Genomic DNA, 17557 nt, shown 5'->3' with positions numbered 1-17557 from the left:
TGTTTTTTTTAATTTACTTGTTTGCTTATTTTGGAGTCATGAAAAGGCACTTCACTTGAAAACAGATCAGAATGAACTTTTGTGGCATAATCAAAAGCGGTGCAAGACCAAAACCAGCCCGATTATGAAGAGGGCACTGGGTTCCTGCAACACTACGGAGAGGGAGACGACTGCACTCAGAAAGATGATGGACGGCATCAGATTCCTGTTTGCGTCACGCTCAGACTGGATCCCAGAACCCTCTGACAACGCGTTTGCTAGATTCTCGAATGATAGCGTGTCAGGCGAAATCTGGGCAGCGTCTTCCTTCTCTCCCCAGACCGAGGAAGTCTGAAGTGCTGAGTTTTGCCCCATGTTCTCTTTGCGTTCAGGCGGTGGTGGAGTTTCACCTTCCGCTCCCAGAGACGCCTCACTCTCTGCCACGGGAGACAAAAGCTCAGCCGCGCTGCCTTCGTCATTCGCTGCAGACCTGGTGGAACCTTCTGATAATCCTGCAACGACTTCGCTCAATCCCACTGCGACCTCTCGCTCAAAGCCTGGAGTCGCAGTGGGAGAAGCGGCGCGCTCAGCGGGCAGTTCGAGACAAGGATGGCCGACCGGGCTGTCGGTCGATCCATCCTCTCCTGTTGTTGGCCACAGATTTGTCTCTGCGGTGGGAAGATAAATGCACGAGGCTTCAGAGGGAGGGAGTTCCTCTCCGCCCGCCTGGGAGCTGTCTGATCTCGGCCCTGACTCGTGTTGCAAAGAGGGAGTTGAAGCCGGCAGCAGTGCACAGGGACTACCGTCTACGGGCACGTCTGACGTTTGGTTGCCTAATTCACAGTGGAGTCTGGGTAAAGGCTGTGACTTATTTGGCTGGGCCGATTCACTGGCACAGAGTACAAAGGATGAATTAGTTTGAAGTGTGGTTTCGGAAGACATGTAAGGGAATTGTTCACCTGGGGATACAGCGTGAGCGGACAGTGAGCCATCAGCAGATGGAAGCTCTGGGTTCGGTGGGACACGGGAACCAGATGGGTGAACCGCAATCTGTTAAAGTACAACAGCGAGGCGACAGCGAGCCAGTTAGGAGAGCGTAAAAGACAAAGGGGAGATATTTGTATTCCACATTAACGGCGCACGCAGAGAAAGGAAAAGCATTTGACGGCATACTAATGCTTTTCTGTGAAATGGACCCCATGCTGACAATGTAATTGTGAGAAAATGCAAACAAAACAGGCACAAGGTGACGGGATTGACTTACATACGACATGAATGCTTTGACTTCCCTTGTCATGAGCACAAACTGTGTAAAGAGATAGTCCAAAGATATTTTCCTTTAACTAGAGTAGTTTAAGCCTAAGGGCATCCGAGGGAGAAGAAAATGAGCTCAATGCCCAAAAGAACAAGTGCAAGACTAAGACACATAAAACACAAATAACAGAAGAGCTAAGATAGTGCATGTGTATCGATGAATATGTTCAGACTTAATATAATCTTATTCTCATGTTACCAGATAAAAATCCAGCTCGCCCCTGTATCCTTTTTTAGGGATAAACACTACAGATATGGAAAAATGCCCTCAGTAGGGTGCATATCTTTGCCAGGTGTGTCTACAATGACCACAGCTGTAATATCTTATTGAAGGAATACAAACCGTCACGACCGCAAGCGCTAAGACGCGTTTTTCACACGCACGTCGCCGAAATATTGAATTCCCTTTTTGTGTCACATATACACGTTGAATACAAACTTAAAGAAGAGGCCACAGCTCAATCTGAAGCAATTGAAGCATGGGTGACATAATTCACAGCTGTTTCTGCTTCAAACTCTCTCTCTCTGCCGTACACGTGCTAACGTTAAGCACACGGTGTACAAACTACGACACAGAGAGCAGAAGACAGCAGCTGTAAATGACACCACGACTCTCAGTGTAGCCTAGCATTGCTTCTTATTACATGACTATATTGGTAATGGTACATACGTTTACCCGCCAGTGTCAGTCAACGGCGGTTTAATATGTTTTTTTAAAGTGTGTATCGCTGCAACCACTAAAGGTCCTTGGGCATATGCTCATATATGAGCACAGACAATATTAGGCTGATGGGTCCAGTAGTACGTGAGATTAGCCGTGGACAGACATATGCAGATGTGCACATACACACACGATCGAACACAATCTTCTGGCAGAGATAATTACAACAATACTGAGTAAAATATAGATGTATGATTTTGTGTGCTGACATTTCTGTTTTTGGAATTCGATGTTTCATATTACACCAAATACTTAGTCTCAAGAGAGACCCCTTTGTGTAAATCTGAGAGAGGAATGTAGTTTATAGCACTACAAAATGAGTGAAAAGCAAAAGGAAACCAAACTTTTGTGCACAAGCGAACCATTAAATATGTGAATCCTAGTAACTCAAGAATTAATTTGTCAGGAATGTTTAACCCCTGAAAAAGATTATTAAAATATACTGGATGATGTGGAGTAAGGAAGACATTTACTGATGTTCAGTAATGTAACTGGTTCATATTTAATTGTAATGCTCTAACAAAGGGAAAGAACATGCATATGCATACTGATGTAAAACAAACACGATGAGTACATGCCTAACATATTTATGTGTAGTATCAGTGAAACAATATTACCAGATCACATGTTAATACTCTGTCAGGAGGTGGAATCTCTTTTTACCGACCCTGGGCTGACTGACGTAGTTAAATCAGTGTCTGTAACTTCCCTTTCTTCTAAAAAACACATTTATTTCAGTCTGATATTTTATATGTATGGAACTGATCCAAAATCAACTTTTGTTTTCCGAAAAAGCAAATGTAAGCCCCCAGGTAACCCCCGTTTTAAGCAGCTCAACAGTTCTCTTTTCCACCATACCAAGCAACGCTGGAACTAATTTACTCACATGTGGCAACTCTACATTTAAGGGAAATGTGTGTATTTACCTTCTTGGCAAAAGTCAGATGAGATTGATACCGCTCTCATATCTGTTCATTAAATATGAAGCTGCAGCCAAGAGACGGTGAGCTTAACTAAGCATAAAGACTGAACGGACTACTTTTTGGACTATTTTTTCACCCCCAGGAATATTTTTCAGACTAGTTTTTCATTCTTTTCTTTCCTCTTCTTTTCTTTCTTCTTACCGGTCACTCCCCTGCACACTTCATATTTAAACACTCATGCCACTTACATACACTTTAACTTAAACACACATGTCACTTTAACATACACTTACATTAACGTTATCTGTTTGTCTGAGCACTTTATCTTAGACTTAATTTAATACCCATTGCACTGTTGTTGTCGTTGATTGTTGTTTGTGTAAACATTCCTGGCAAATAAACGGATTCTGATTCTGAAAAGGAGACTCCAGGAGGTTAAAGTAATAATCTAGAAGAATAAATGTCTGTTAAAACACTACTTATCACTGAATGAGGTGGCACAATGGGGATTGAGCCTATGGTGAAAGTCTTTGCTTTTGCAGTATTATGAATGGGTGTCTGTGGTACACTGTGTAGATATAATGTCCTTTTTTTTGCTTTGGACAGAGTCAGGCTACCCTTAGCCTTGTTTTTATGCTAAGCTAACCTTCTCCTCCAACTTCATAAACTATTCCCTCACAATAACAACAAGGCCACAGTGATTGTGCAACATTTCAATACACAAATAATACGAACATCTACAAACACATCTTCAGTCATAATCACAAATAATGTAAACATAGAGACATGCTTCCATATGGTGTGAATGAATATTAGAGCACTGAATTATTTAAAACTGAAAAAAATCAGAAGGTGCAAAAACATGAACAGCATGCATCATGATATAAACACAATAATACGCTGGCAAGGAAGAGAGCATACAGTAATCGTGCTACAGCGGTGAGAAGCGAGACGTTACCTAAGTTTCTGCTGAAGCTTCAATGAGCTGTGAACAATATAAACAACCAAGCCAGTGATGATGAGCTTTAATAGTTGACCAGAAATGTTTGTTACGTTTTATGAGACCAAAGGGAAAAAGCACTTATTAACTTGCTGACCTGTTAATTGGGAATGTGTCAACAACTGCATGCAAATCAAGATCATTTGAACATAATCCTACAAACAGGTCATAAACAGTTCATGAAGAAAATAACAGGTGAAGCCTGTTGGTTCACAATTCATTAAATTAAAAGCCACTCCTTTCTTTCCCATTCGTCTTACTCTTACCTCAATGTCAATCTCTGGCTGCACGATGACTGGGCAGACAGCTGTAGGTCTGACAAGTCCAGACCTGGAGGTCCGTGCTTCTTCTGCTGATGTAAAATAGATATTTACGCTGTGAGAGCCTGATTAGTTTCATTAAAGGGGCAGTCAGCAGATAAACACATTTGCGTCATGTCTTCTTTTGCCTCAGATCGGATCTAGTGGTTGAGACTTAAATCTTTTCACAGAAAAGCTGCATTACATGCGGACCTTTTACAGTATGAGGCAGAGGGAATCTACTGACAGACACTACTGAGTTGCACTATGGGAAATGTATGATTGAGCATGTTTAATCCCCAACTTCATGGACGTGCAATTCTGGCAAAGTAGCCGACCACTTTAAGTAAAGTGATCACTAGATCCGATGAAATGCAATCATTTGTAATTATCCATTGTATTAATATTTAATCATTTCTGTCTCATCTGTCTCAGATAGAGAATGAATATGTCAATAGTGATTTTGGACCACAGCATTCATGCTGTACCTTCGTCCTTTTCCTGCTCATCCTCTGAATCGAAATCATCGTTCATACTGAAAGAAAAGAGACATTTGCGTTATTAAACAATATAAAATATCTTCATGATTTTACACACAGATCCAGTGCCTAGAACACAACGATGCCTAATAATAATTCTGTATTAAAGTCTATATTAGAGTCGACTTCATACGGTGTCATACTGGTTGAAATGTGGGCAGACGCACAGTAGGTGAGACCTTTGAAATAAACCAAGACAACGGCTTTGTGGCCAAATCCTCCACAAGATCGCTCAGACAGTTTATTATTGAAGACTCGTCTTCGGCTATAAAAGCAGCCTCGGGATCAGCCGACTAATGCAGTGAGCGTGTCTGTCAAGAAAGAACACCAATTTGGGCCCCCCCGAAATTTAAAATAGTATTTAATGTATCAAGAAGGCACATTTTAAATGGTGGAGGAAGGTGGTCAGGCACCATCATCTACACCTGTTACAGATAATTAGGCTTAATATCTGCTGATGCAGTTCAGCTGTTAAAGTGCTGAATTAGCTATTTTAATTGAATATGGCTGGGTATCTCTTTGCATCGTATTGTGTGTTCTGTACAGTTGTTTCTGAACTGCTGCTGAGCGGACTGTTTTAACGCCAAACGCCTCAGTGATAAGACATCTCGTTAGCGTGTTTGTTTAAATAGACGGCAGGATGGGTAATTACTGAGTGAGGTATTGTGGACTGAGGGGTCATTGCCAGCACAATACAAGTCAGTAGATGTCATACTTCTATATTTAAGATAATGCATCCAATGTAATTATAGTGACATTGGACTAAATGCCTTTCTTTGGCTGCCTAATGACATATAATCCATGTCCTTCTAACAACCATGACGTAATTATATACTTAAAACAGATCCTTAATATTTAAAAATTGATGGGAGAGTTGAAGCAATTTAGTAATTTAATAAAAAATAATCTGCAAACTCATGTCGCAGAAATGTTGCACTCCTGTTGAAAGAGGTGTTGCGACATTGCTAGAAGTTCTTCAAAGGATGCCAACAGAACTAAAAGGTCAAGAAGTGTGACGAGCATGTGACAGGAGCTGAGGAGCTGTCCATGCTCCTTGTGCTTATTGCACGTCCAGTTATATATATAACAGTAGTAGATTTAAAATCTGATAGAGACCTGACAAACATCTTTGCATGGTCATATGTTTTTAAGCTATTGTGGCAAACGTGGCATCCTCAACAACAATTACAATAACAAGAAAATGTCATTTTTGGAAAAAACTACTGAATTTCTGAAAGAAGACATCAAGCTTTTAATTATGCATTTGAAGGTGTCAGGTTGACTTGTAGCTTTGTCGGAACACATCCCTAGTGTGACATGAGCCTGATATTGTTCGAAGAGAAAACCTGAAACTGATATCTATATTTACCTGTGATGGATACACTTGAGTTAAATAACTAAACCAAACAGAACCTACTGTATGTGTACGTCATATCACCTTACGGCAAGTAAAACAATCAAGTGTCTAAACTTGTTTCATCCCATAGTAACCTTTCCTCCCACTGGCTGCTAACTGGCTGTTAATGCGTTCAAATCTAATTATCAGTAAACGTCAAAGCACCTAGTAGATCTATAACGGTTGCTATGGTGAGGATGCCGGTACAGTTTCTGCTCCCCAAACTCCCCCATTTCCAATCAGTGACTCATTCATTTATTACAACCCGTCTGGCGCTTCCAGCCTCCAAACAGACATACATGACGACTACGTCAGTGCACCCCCTGTTTGCTTCTTTTATGCGTCCTTATAAGCTTGGGGGGGACTTTTTCCTGCTGTCCTCCGTCTCCGTCGTCGCACAGCGTGAGATTCATCACACACTTTCATGTTGGTGTCACAATAAACCAGGCATGTCATTCTTCCTCTCAGGGATTAGCTGATTTAAGTGAAGTAAATAAAGAAGAGAGCTGGTTTGAGTGCCAGTCTCCTACTCAAGGAAAAGAAGCCAATCTGTTGCAATGAAATTGCTCCTCTCCGCTACGGCTCTGATAGAAAAGGTCAGAGGTAAATCTAATGGGGGCAGGGAAACGTCAGGCCTGAAATGGACACCTGCCCTTTGCCTATTTAGATCGTCCCCACACACCACTGGGTGATTGGCATTCTGGAGGGGGTTTGCACTCTTTCTATCTCTCACTGCAGCTCTAAACAAACTGAACTTGGTCGCTTTGATCCGCACTCTTGTGCTCTCATGCAACAGACCGTGTAGCTGTGTGTTTATCAGGATTCAGCATGTCTTACTATGCTAAATGCAGTCACCAGGCAGAACTCCCGAATCAAGATGAATCCTCCTTTCAGCCACAAAACCTCACGAGGAATTAGTAGGCAACTGGCGCGCTTCAGCTGTTGCACAACCCCAATGTCAACTGCTTTTGTGACTTATCTCTTTATGATTTGATGGCTAATATGGAGCCTATGCCAAACATAGGGCTAATAATTAGATCCCAGGCTCTGAAAGTATGATCATTCTGAAATGATTGTGCCTTTGAGCGTCTTCATTTTTACCTCACAACACCTTCAAACTAATTAAGGTTTTTACCAATTATGATAAATAGTGAGCAGATCTGCGGAGGTCAAAGGTTAAGTGAATGTCTCAACCAGACGGTTGCCAAAATATTGCTCAAATGGTCTGTTAAATATGCATCCGTTTTGGTCAAATGAAAGCTATGCCATGCGACCGGAGGAGAGTTACCTGTAATATTTTGGAGGTCTCAGGATACCTCGAACTTGCTGCAAGTCGCTGTTTGTCTGAGTAGAATCGTCTTCGTAGGAGAGGAGCAGAGTGACAACATAATTCATAGAGGAGTTATTAGCCCAGTAATCACCATCAGAGGTTTCATAGCGGACAACAAACTCCATGCGAGAGCCGTGTGTGGTGTAAGGTGGTGCAAAAGACAGCTTGAAGGAGAACTGATCAGTGCTTCCATCGTGAGACCCCTGGACATACTCTGCTGGGTGATCAAAGTAAGTAGCCCAGTTGTTCATGGTGGATCTGATGTAAACTGCTTTGTGGAAGGAGACGTTCAGGACCCGTATCACCCCACTGAAGGCAAGTGGCTCAGTCTCTGCTGGAGACATCTGCTCAACCTCCACTTTATTGGAGCGCACCGCCTGCAGCAGCGCGCCGGCGGTGGGCGCGTGGAACTCTGGCTGCACACGATAGCTCGGTTCCCGCTGTGGCTTTCGATACTTCGCCTCCTCTTCCTCCCACCTGGCGCTCTCCTCTTCATCGTCCGAATCAAAGGCAACGAATTCCTTCACGTCCACCAGATCCCCACCTGTGGTGTCGGCGAAAAACACTCTCTTTCCGGCGGGCAGCGCGAAATGGATCCGCATGTACTCAGCGGTCTCGTCGTGGATGGAGTGGCCTCGCTTTCTGGGCACCGGGGAGCATCTCGGGATAAGACGGACGTCCTCGCTGTTGTCGTCTTCATCATCGTCATCGTCATAGTCGTCGTCCAAGTGGGACCTGCAGGCTGCCTCCTCGGCTGATTTGCTGGTTTTAATCGTGGTAAAAAGGCCCTCTTGACTTGGTATGGATAAAAAAGACATTTTTGCAGAAGTGTACAGTCATGGAAGCTGTGCGCTGAAGAAAGTACTATGGCGTCTCCAGAAGAAAAGAAAAATACACTACTAAATACTCATTATTTGCGCAGCAGTGTCGAGTGTAGATCCTGCTCGAGCCTCTTTAGTCAACGTGTGGCGTTAAATGTCACCCATGGAAACATGTCTTTACTGCCAGCCCTTGTGATAGTGTATCCCCTGGTTTACATGACTTTATGCATCGCAGTTTTTGGCTGCTGTTGCGGAAGGAGCAGCCTCTAATTTTAGCGCTGACCTACAGGGCTCTCCATGCCCCAAATGTGTCTTTAAAATTGGTATAATCCTGCGACTCCCCCTTGTTCTGTTTGGTTTGGGCTGGCTGAACGCCCACTACTGGAAATTGGATATTACAGCGATATCATATAAGTCCCAGGTATGACCTTCTTATATCCAGTCTATGGGTATGGCACATTGTTATACTGATATATAGACACCATCTGTATATATTAAAACCGCTGCAAACACCATCTGGTGGAAATTATTATTCCAGGTTGGAATTTCTATTGTATCACCTTGAGACTGTAATGGTCAAAGTAAAGGAAATTAAATAATACATATTTTACGTTTTAATGAATTTTGTATGTACATGTATGTGTTGCTAAACAAACAACCGAGCTGTATAAACCCCATTAGGAGGTTGTAGTTGTGTGCGTCCACTTCTGGGAATAAACACATTATATAAATCATCACACAGCCTGTCGCCTCCATTGAAAGCCAATTGTTTACATCTGGGCTTGTCATTTCAGGCATTGAACCGTATATGTGATTAATTAAAATGTGTTACGTTTTTATAACGACTGTTCGGCAAATAATCTCACAGATGAGACGTTGAAGTCATGTGTATTTAGATGTGCGGGTAAATGTATGAATTGTGCTTTACATTGGCGTTAGAGTGATCTCTGCTGCGCACTAACTCGCTGCGCAGTTATACCGCTGCTACAGATATTTTCATCTCAAACACACCCTTGCAAATGATTGGCGGAGAGGTTTTAGCGCGGCGTGCCCCAGCCAATCAGAGGATTGTTTTTCCTGTCACGTCGGTGCACGGATTGTAAGCTAACGGATATTGCAAACATAAACTAATATAAAGAGCAGGGATTCCTCCTAAAGGCATCGAGGCAGGGAAAGGTTTCCTATTTGAACCGAGTCTTTCTAGTTGGACTTTTATTCGTGAGATGCGGTGCGGCCATCGCCGCGAGGACACAATAATTGGGTAACGTTAGCTAACTAACATTAGCCTGCTAATTTTGATAACGTTCCGCAAGGCCGCGGGTAAAGAGCTGCTTCCTGTTTTCGCTCTTTTGAGAATGTAGGTTACGTTACGACCCGAGTTACAACATCCCAGCGGTTGTCCGATAAGCCATATCAGCGGTGTAATCGATAGCATTTTAAGTTTGTTTTAGTCGCGCTTGCAGGCTAGCTTGTTCGCTATCCAGCTAGCTAGCTAGCATGAGTGAACTGACGGGCTGCAAACAGTCCGCTGACTCTGCGTCGAGGAAACGGTGTCCATCACCCGGCCGCGATGAAGGCAGCGCGATCCCCAGCAAGTCCACGAAAGTAACTGACGCGCCGGATGAAGCGGGGGTCACTTCGGAAAGTTGCAGAAACAGTGAAGCCGAGAGTAAAGAAATAGCCGGGAGCGAGGGCCAATCAAAAGATAGTGAGGGAAAACCAGCTGCCGTGCAAGCAGATCGGGGTTCAGACCGCACTGATGGCACCAGCGCACTGCCTGTTAACAACTCCGGTGTTGACGGTCACGATGCCACCACTAGCAACGCAGAGAAGCCACAGTCCTCGCAGGCACATGGATCTGCTGACGCAAAGGAAGACACGGCGAAGACGGCGGGAACAAAGCCGCTTCCCTCGGCGTCCTTGGACCAGACCGACTCGGCAGCCATCGCAGCAGCCGAAGCACTTGCCAGCCTCACTGGAGGAGACGGGGAAGACAGCCGAGAGACTCCTTGTTCATCTGAAAAGGTTAAACAGGTGAAACCGGGGAGCAAGTTCAAACAACGTGGGAGCCACCACTCCTCAAGAACGGGCTCTAAAACGCAGGCAGCTGCTGCAGACAGCTCCACATCTGTGCACAGCACTGACAGAGAAGATGCAGACGAGATGCCAGAAGCAGATGAAGGTGACGAATCTATATCTGGATCTACCTCCACTCCGAGCTCTTCCTTCCCTTCGGACAATGAGGACAATGATGATGGGGAGTGTGCCATTGTGTCGGTCAAGATGGCCCCAGAGATGAGGCAGTCGGTGGCTCTCCTGGCGGAGGTACAGATGAGGCTGGAAGCTCTTGAGAAGAAAAGCGCCCGGCTTCACCAGCGGCTGGAGCTGAAGATCAGTCGTCAGCGGCGTCCACATCTGGATCAGCGCAGCTCCATCACAAAAACTATCCCTGGCTTCTGGGTGACGGCTGTATCCTTAAAATGAAACATGGCACTCTCTTTTTTCCATTCCTATGTTGTGTTTTGAGTATTTGAAATGAACACATGTCGTTGTTTTTTTCTTAACTTCAATGTGCCAGCTGTTGAACCATCCTCATCTCTCGGCTCACATTGACGAGACTGATGAAGATGCTCTTAGTTACATGACTGATCTTGAGGTAAGAAGTGTCGCTGGGCTTTCACAATGTTTGGATTGTGTGTATGCATCGTAGCACAGTTCTGACATTTCCTGATGCCTTTTGCAGATTGAGTCCTTCAAGAATAATAAACTGGGCTACAGGATCCGCTTCCACTTCAGACGGAACCCTTATTTCCAGAACAACATCATCATGAAGGAGCTGCACCTCGGGATGGGAGGTAAACAAAATACTCATTGTGACTAAGCAAAGGCGTAGTTTAAAGTTGACATTTTTAAGCATATTGGAACTCTGAACTAAAACTCAAGTTCACACTGGGTTTCTTTTAGAAATGAAAGTCATGTTTCTCAGCTAGACTGTGTGGAACATTTACAGATTTGCTTGTTCCACTACTTGGGCCTTGGCCTACTTTTAAGTTGCAGCTTTGAAGTATATTCCAAACTCGGGTTATATGTCTCATCACTGTACAATCTGGTTGGTTGCTCTTTACTGGGTATGTTTTGGTATATTTCAATGCACAAAGCCGTTTTAGACAGGTTACATGTAAATGGACTCTACGGTTGAACTTGTACAAAATACAGACAATCTTAGGTTACAATAATTGGCTTGGCTTTAAGGTGCCACGTGTGTGGACTGAGACTGGAAAAAGAGTCTATTTTATTATGTCCCTTGGTCTCCATCTGTAGGTCAGACTCAATCTAGATTCCCATATCTCGCCATCCACATCAGAAGTTATAACCACAAACTGTTGAAACAATGCATAACAATTTTGTCATACGTATCATACACAATGTGTCTATTTATCCACGTCTACTGATTAGTGGACTTTTTTTCCCCTCCATTTTTTTGTTTTGGGCATTCCACATTCAGCTATGCTGCCTTCTTAGCTAGCTCTCCCAAAGCAAAATAGATTTCATCTGGTCAATTAAAGGCTAAATAAAAATAGTCGACATGCATAATGAATCCATTGTTTGTACCTAAAACATTAGGTTTGGATCACAGTACATTCAGTCATAGGTTTGAATAAAAGGAACAACTCATTTTATGAAACAACTGTTAAAAAGTGTTGAGGCTGACAAGGACAACGTTCAACAAAATAACCACCCAGGATGACAAATATTGCAGTTAATGCTCCAATAAACTGTGATGTTATTGCAATTATTGATTTGTTGTGTTATCTATGTTTGTAAATACGGATGGCCAGACTATTTCATGAATAATATTTACAAGTTTAGCACGGCAGTGCTGTTTTGCCACATTATGTAGAGTAGCAATTGTTGTGCCTTTTTGGAAGTTTTTATTTTTTTATCACACAAATATATTAAGTGCTTTAGGGATTTTTTTCTTCTCCATCTCTCAGACTGGCTGAGTGTTGTCTGCTAGTATAGATAGTAATATCTACGGTTCAGTGATGATCGTATTTTGAGGCTAACATAAACTCTACATGGCCATTCAATTCTGGATCTCCTTCTTAACCCGGCTGCTCGTGTTTTAGGATCTCCCATGTCCTTCTCCAACCCCATCCTGTGGCAGCGTGGACAGAACCTGACGACCCAAAGCGAACCCAGGAAGTCGTCGCGTGGGGTCTATCAGACCTTTTTCAGCTGGTTCAGTGACCATAGCAACCCAGGACAAGATGATGTAGCACAGGTACAGCTGACTACACCCGCACACTGACGCAGGCTTATGATTGGAGCACACAGAGAGCGGCACTGCTACCTTTGGAGATTTGTTAACCGGGATCAGCCAAGTACCCCATAACCACCAATGTAATACACAGCGCTGTAAGAATTTACACTTATATTATTGAATATTTATTAAATAACTATTTTAACGGATTTTTGAATTTATGCTGATTTTAAATATATATTTTTTTTTAAATCTCTAGTATCCCCATTTGAGAACCACTGTGCTAGACAACCAGTAATTGCACAATTGTGCCACATGTGTGCTGGAAGAGGGTTAAAGTCTCAAATGGTTTAACAAAATGTGATGTAACTTTCTGGGCAGTTCCTGATAAACCATAATGATTCAGGGATATGCACACATTCAGATTTTTGACGGCAGAAATAATGTGTGATTTTTTTTTTTTTTTTTTTTTTTTTGAAGCAATACAACCATGATATCTGTACGTTTGCTACATGATATTCAACCTGTAGTCTTAGCAGGATTGTGTATCGTTGTATATGAGCACATATATCCAAACATTAAATTGACATTACCCCTGTTCTGTTGCTTAGATACTCAAAGACGACCTGTACAGAGACCCTCTGAGATACTACCTGACTCCGCTGTGGGAACCGAGGGAGAACGGCAGGTAAAACGAAGAGATTCTCATACGTGTAAACAGTGCTATGTGTAGTCAGTGGACAAACCTATTATTAAGCTATAAATTCTAGAAATATTCTCAGCCCCAGGTCTTTGAAATTATAGTTCATGTGTAAACTCCCACGGTTTCCTGCCACTTCCCCGTTTTCCCGCTGGTGAGACCAGGTGGGATGCATTCCGAAACAATGAGGGCGTCTACTGTTAACACGAATGCGTCTGTGTTTTTGTATTTTGTATTTTTTTCTACAGTGGTGGCAGCGGGGCCAAAGCAGCTGACAACGGTAATGGAGATGAGTGTGTGGTGATCTCCGACTCAGACGATGAGCCTGGGGAGGAAGCTGCCGAGGCTGAACCAGGCCGCAGTAAGGAGGAGGAAGAGGAGAAGGAGGAGGAGGATGAAGAAGATGATGAAGAGGAAGAAGAAGAGGAGGACGAAGAAGACGACGACAATGACGAAGAGGAGGAGGAGGAGGAGGAAGAAGAAGAGGAGGAGGAGAAGGGACCAAGTGCTGGTCAGTGCTAATGCAAACTTTAAAAGACCGCTAAAACCCTACTGGTCCACACGGCTGGTTTGGGTACAGAGACCAGTTATTTATGAATAAAAGGAGGCAGGCTCACTTCAAAAAAAAAAAAAGATTATTCAGATATATTTATTTTTTAACTTAGTTCAGCATATTTTGATGAAAAAAGGTAGCTGTTGTAAAATACTTTTTGTTTGAAATCCACAGTGAATGCTGTTGAGGCCAAGGGCTTGTTAGCGTCAAGTTGACCGGCTTGTGTTGTAGCTGTAATATTACTGTTTGGGTAATGCAGGCTAAACTAAATAGACAGGAAATATCTCCTCCTCAGATGAGAGTCCAGAGGAGGAGGAGGAGGAGGAGGAGGATGGTGGAGAAATTGTGATTGACGGTAAGACCACTATCACAACAATCAGTGGGGTGGTTGAAAACCTGTGGGGTGACTGCTCGTCTTGCTCTTCATAATGACTACGTTCTGATTATGCTGCTTTTTATTTTTTCAATTTGACTGCTTTGCATTAATGCTTAAAAAAGAAGAGTTTGTGTTGTGATGATCATGTTTCCAATCAGCAAGGATCATTTGAAATGATAACCATCTTACTTTTGTCCTGTAGGCTCTGATGACAGCGAGCAGGAGGACGACGATGCCTGAGAAGATGTGAAGAGGAGGTGGTTTTTGTCGATGAAGAAGGCAGGTCATCAAGGGACCAGAGGCCAGGAAGAAGAAGAGGATGCCGAGGTTGATGAACAGTACCAGAGCAATGTCATTTTTATGCACAGAATATCAGTTTTTGTTTTTATACCTAAAATTCATAGGAGCATTTTAAAATCAGGGTTAACTGTAATAATAAAGCCAAGGCAGCACGGTTTCCCCTCTATTTTATACAGTCACCACTGTGTACTCTGATTCACTTTTTGCAAAATGTTTTTTTCTAAAAAGGTTCTTGGGCATATTATGCCAGCAGTGTTCTTCTATTCAACAAGGAGCATCATGCAGCAGCCTGCACGTCTTGATTGCCACTTGTCGGCATTACATTTAGCAAATTCTTCAAACGAGTAATGCAGAAGTCTTCAGTGGCATTATTTAGTGGTCATTTCAAAGCAAAGTTTTGGCTGTTTTTGGAATTGACGTGATACTAAATTGATACTAATGACAGTACTTTTTAGATGCACTTAGTACTGAACCAAAATTTGTTCTCAGGGATGATCATGGCGGTAGTTTTATTGGAAGAACCATACCGATTTCAGACATTTACACTCTGGTTATTGTTGGCTGTGTATAAGGAAACGTGTACTCTACTGTAGTAAATAGGAACCAATATTGTTTTAATATGCTACCTGTTTCTCCTTCATCTCTATTTTCAGTCGTGTTACACACCAACCTCCACCCCTGTTAACAATCTGTAAACCATCTATGATGTTTAAAATCATGACGTAGTTTGACCAGCGTTTCTGTGGTTTCCTACATTTTGTAACGCACTCCTACAATAAATAGCTGAGTTTTGTATCCTTGTTTTCCCCTTTAGAAATTTTACTTAATTTGAATTTCCTTCTTCAGACATATTACGATTTGTTTCCATGTAATGTGTTTTAAGGTTTGTGTTATCTTCTTTTAAAAAAAGATGGTATTTATTACATTGTTTTTCTACACATCCACAATATGGCATGCCTGTGATCATGAAATGTAAGACAGGGCGATTACATTACTTACAAGGCTTTTAATGTGCACAGTGTCAGTAAATGTCGAATTCACAGCAACATTATGGGGTGCACTGTAACAAACTAGTATTTGTATTTGCTTACTTTTCTTAGCAATGACCTGTAAATAATATTTCAGCATTGTCTTTTGGATAAGACGAGTATACGTGTTTAATCCATGGATAAATTTATCAAATAATCTGAAGTTTTTTCATAAACATGATCAGAAAGTTATATTTTGTGTGCTGTGTTTTATAGAACACTGTAGTTTAAAGATACCTACTTGATTGTTGCTTTGGTTTATTTTGTTTGCTTAAAGATACATGTCCACCTTTTGACTCAGACCTAATAAAATAGGCAGTTGTTTCACCTCGCTGTCTCGGACTACAGTTCTGGATTTGTTTTTGCACAAAGCTTTTTTTTGCCGATCAGAACCACTAGATGGCAGCGTAGCTCAGATTATATCATCTCACGCTGGCCTGTAGCTGTTTATTTTGGTTACGAGTGAAAACAGTATATCATTTAGTACTTTAATTGACCGTATTAAAGCTTTCAGATGTGCTTAAATGATAAATAATTAAATACGGCATATACACGACTGTCTCAAATCCTTTGAACTGATACAAACAAATCTTACATGTGGGACTTCTTCACCGAAACGTCACCTCTTTCATAAGCTCGGCTGCAACATGTTCTTAGAGAAAAGCATCAAACAAACTCCACTGAGATACAGCTGCTCTTTAATGTGTTCCAGCTTTGATATGACAGCAGTGTGTGATATCTGACATTTTGCGTGTAGCACTGCAAATAGCCCCGGGCAAGACATTTTTGGACAGGCCCAGACAAAGGAGCAGCAGCGGTGTTGCAATGGTACACTTAAACCCTTGATTCCACTTTTAATGCACATCTATAAATATTCCACTAGCAAAAACCTGTCCTGCTGTAGGCCCAGCAGCACCCGGGGTATGCGGTCTCAGATGGGCATATACTATTAATACTGATGATGGAAACACGTTATACCCCGTGTAATGATCCCATGTGAAACACAGTGTTTGTCTCCTCTTTGAAGCCGCGTTATCCAGCCCACCGCGCAGCACAACACGTTTTTTATGACTATGAATTAATAATAGGGTTGGTTCCTACAATATTGATCGTGACAAACTAAGTACAGATTGCTGGGACAACAAAGCCCTCCTTGGGCTGCTTTGCGGTCTGAGGGTTGTCGGTGAAGCCTTTTGTTATGTGCGGGGTGACAAAAGCCTAAATGGATTCCCCAGTGTAAACTCCACTCCCCTGGGTTGAGCCGGTGTTGCTACTGTACACAAATCATCTTGTCATGCCGCTTCATGCTCTCACGTTTCACAAAGTAGTTCAGAGGAATCTGCTGCTCAGCTCGCTGGAGACTGAAAAATGAAAAGATTACACGCGGCAGCTCATCCTTCTCCTGTGAGACTGATGTTGGGAAGGAAGGATATTCTCGTGTAAAATGAACAAGAAAAGGTTCTGTGCTGCTCTCTGAGGAGCATCTATAGTGTAATCCGATAGGTTGGGGAAGAGCCTCTGAATACTAACTACCTGTGTGTGCGTCCGTGTGTGTGTGTGTGTGTGTGGCTACATGCTCGCAGGCTTGTTTGTGAAAGCTTGCATTCTTTTATGCACCTCCATGTCACCTACATATTTGCGGCTTTCCAACACCATACCTGGGATTGTCTGCTTGTCAGTCGATCAAGATTAAGCACAGCATTTGAACTGTGCAGGTGGGGGTGGGGGTTGTAAGGGTGAGGGACATCTGGAGGGATGAGAAAGGAGAATAGAGTGGAGTATGATTGGGGGGAAATGGATGAGTGCAGTGATAAGCGGAGCTGCCTGGGCCCTGACAGATACACACAGCAGATGGATGACTCTTATCTGGGAGATCACAGAGTGCATACTCACGCCTAGGCCCAGTTACAGAGAGCCACGATCACACCAGACAGATGAATAGGCCTCACCACCCCACCAATCACATTGCACATACAGTACACACACTGGCATACACGCACACACACCTACACAC

General features: G+C 42.8%; 2 protein-coding genes across 2 annotated transcripts; one reads left to right on the top strand and one right to left on the bottom strand.

Moving 5' to 3' along the window:
- Positions 1-90: 90 nt before the first annotated feature.
- Positions 91-8319, bottom strand: LOC306743939 (uncharacterized protein; the record flags this gene model as incomplete). Its single annotated transcript, XM_079226502.1, has 4 exons — positions 91-868; positions 4097-4286; positions 4725-4771; positions 7460-8319. 4 exons carry the CDS (start codon positions 8317-8319, stop codon positions 91-93), a joined length of 1875 nt encoding a protein of 624 aa, XP_079082628.1.
- Positions 8320-9819: 1500 nt separating this feature from the next.
- Positions 9820-15870, top strand: tspy (testis specific protein Y-linked; the record flags this gene model as incomplete). Its single annotated transcript, XM_079226357.1, has 8 exons — positions 9820-10791; positions 10901-10978; positions 11066-11177; positions 12453-12607; positions 13198-13274; positions 13535-13797; positions 14147-14194; positions 14418-15870. The coding sequence occupies 8 exons, from the start codon at positions 9820-9822 to the stop codon at positions 14453-14455; spliced, it is 1743 nt and encodes a 580-aa protein (XP_079082483.1). The 3' UTR covers positions 14456-15870.
- Between the last annotated feature and the right edge of the window lie 1687 nt (positions 15871-17557).

Source organism: Taurulus bubalis, assembly GCF_910589615.1.
Source record: "Taurulus bubalis genome assembly, chromosome: 11".
Classification (NCBI taxonomy): Eukaryota; Metazoa; Chordata; class Actinopteri; order Perciformes; family Cottidae; genus Taurulus; species Taurulus bubalis.
This window is presented reverse-complemented; position numbering and strand designations above follow the sequence as displayed.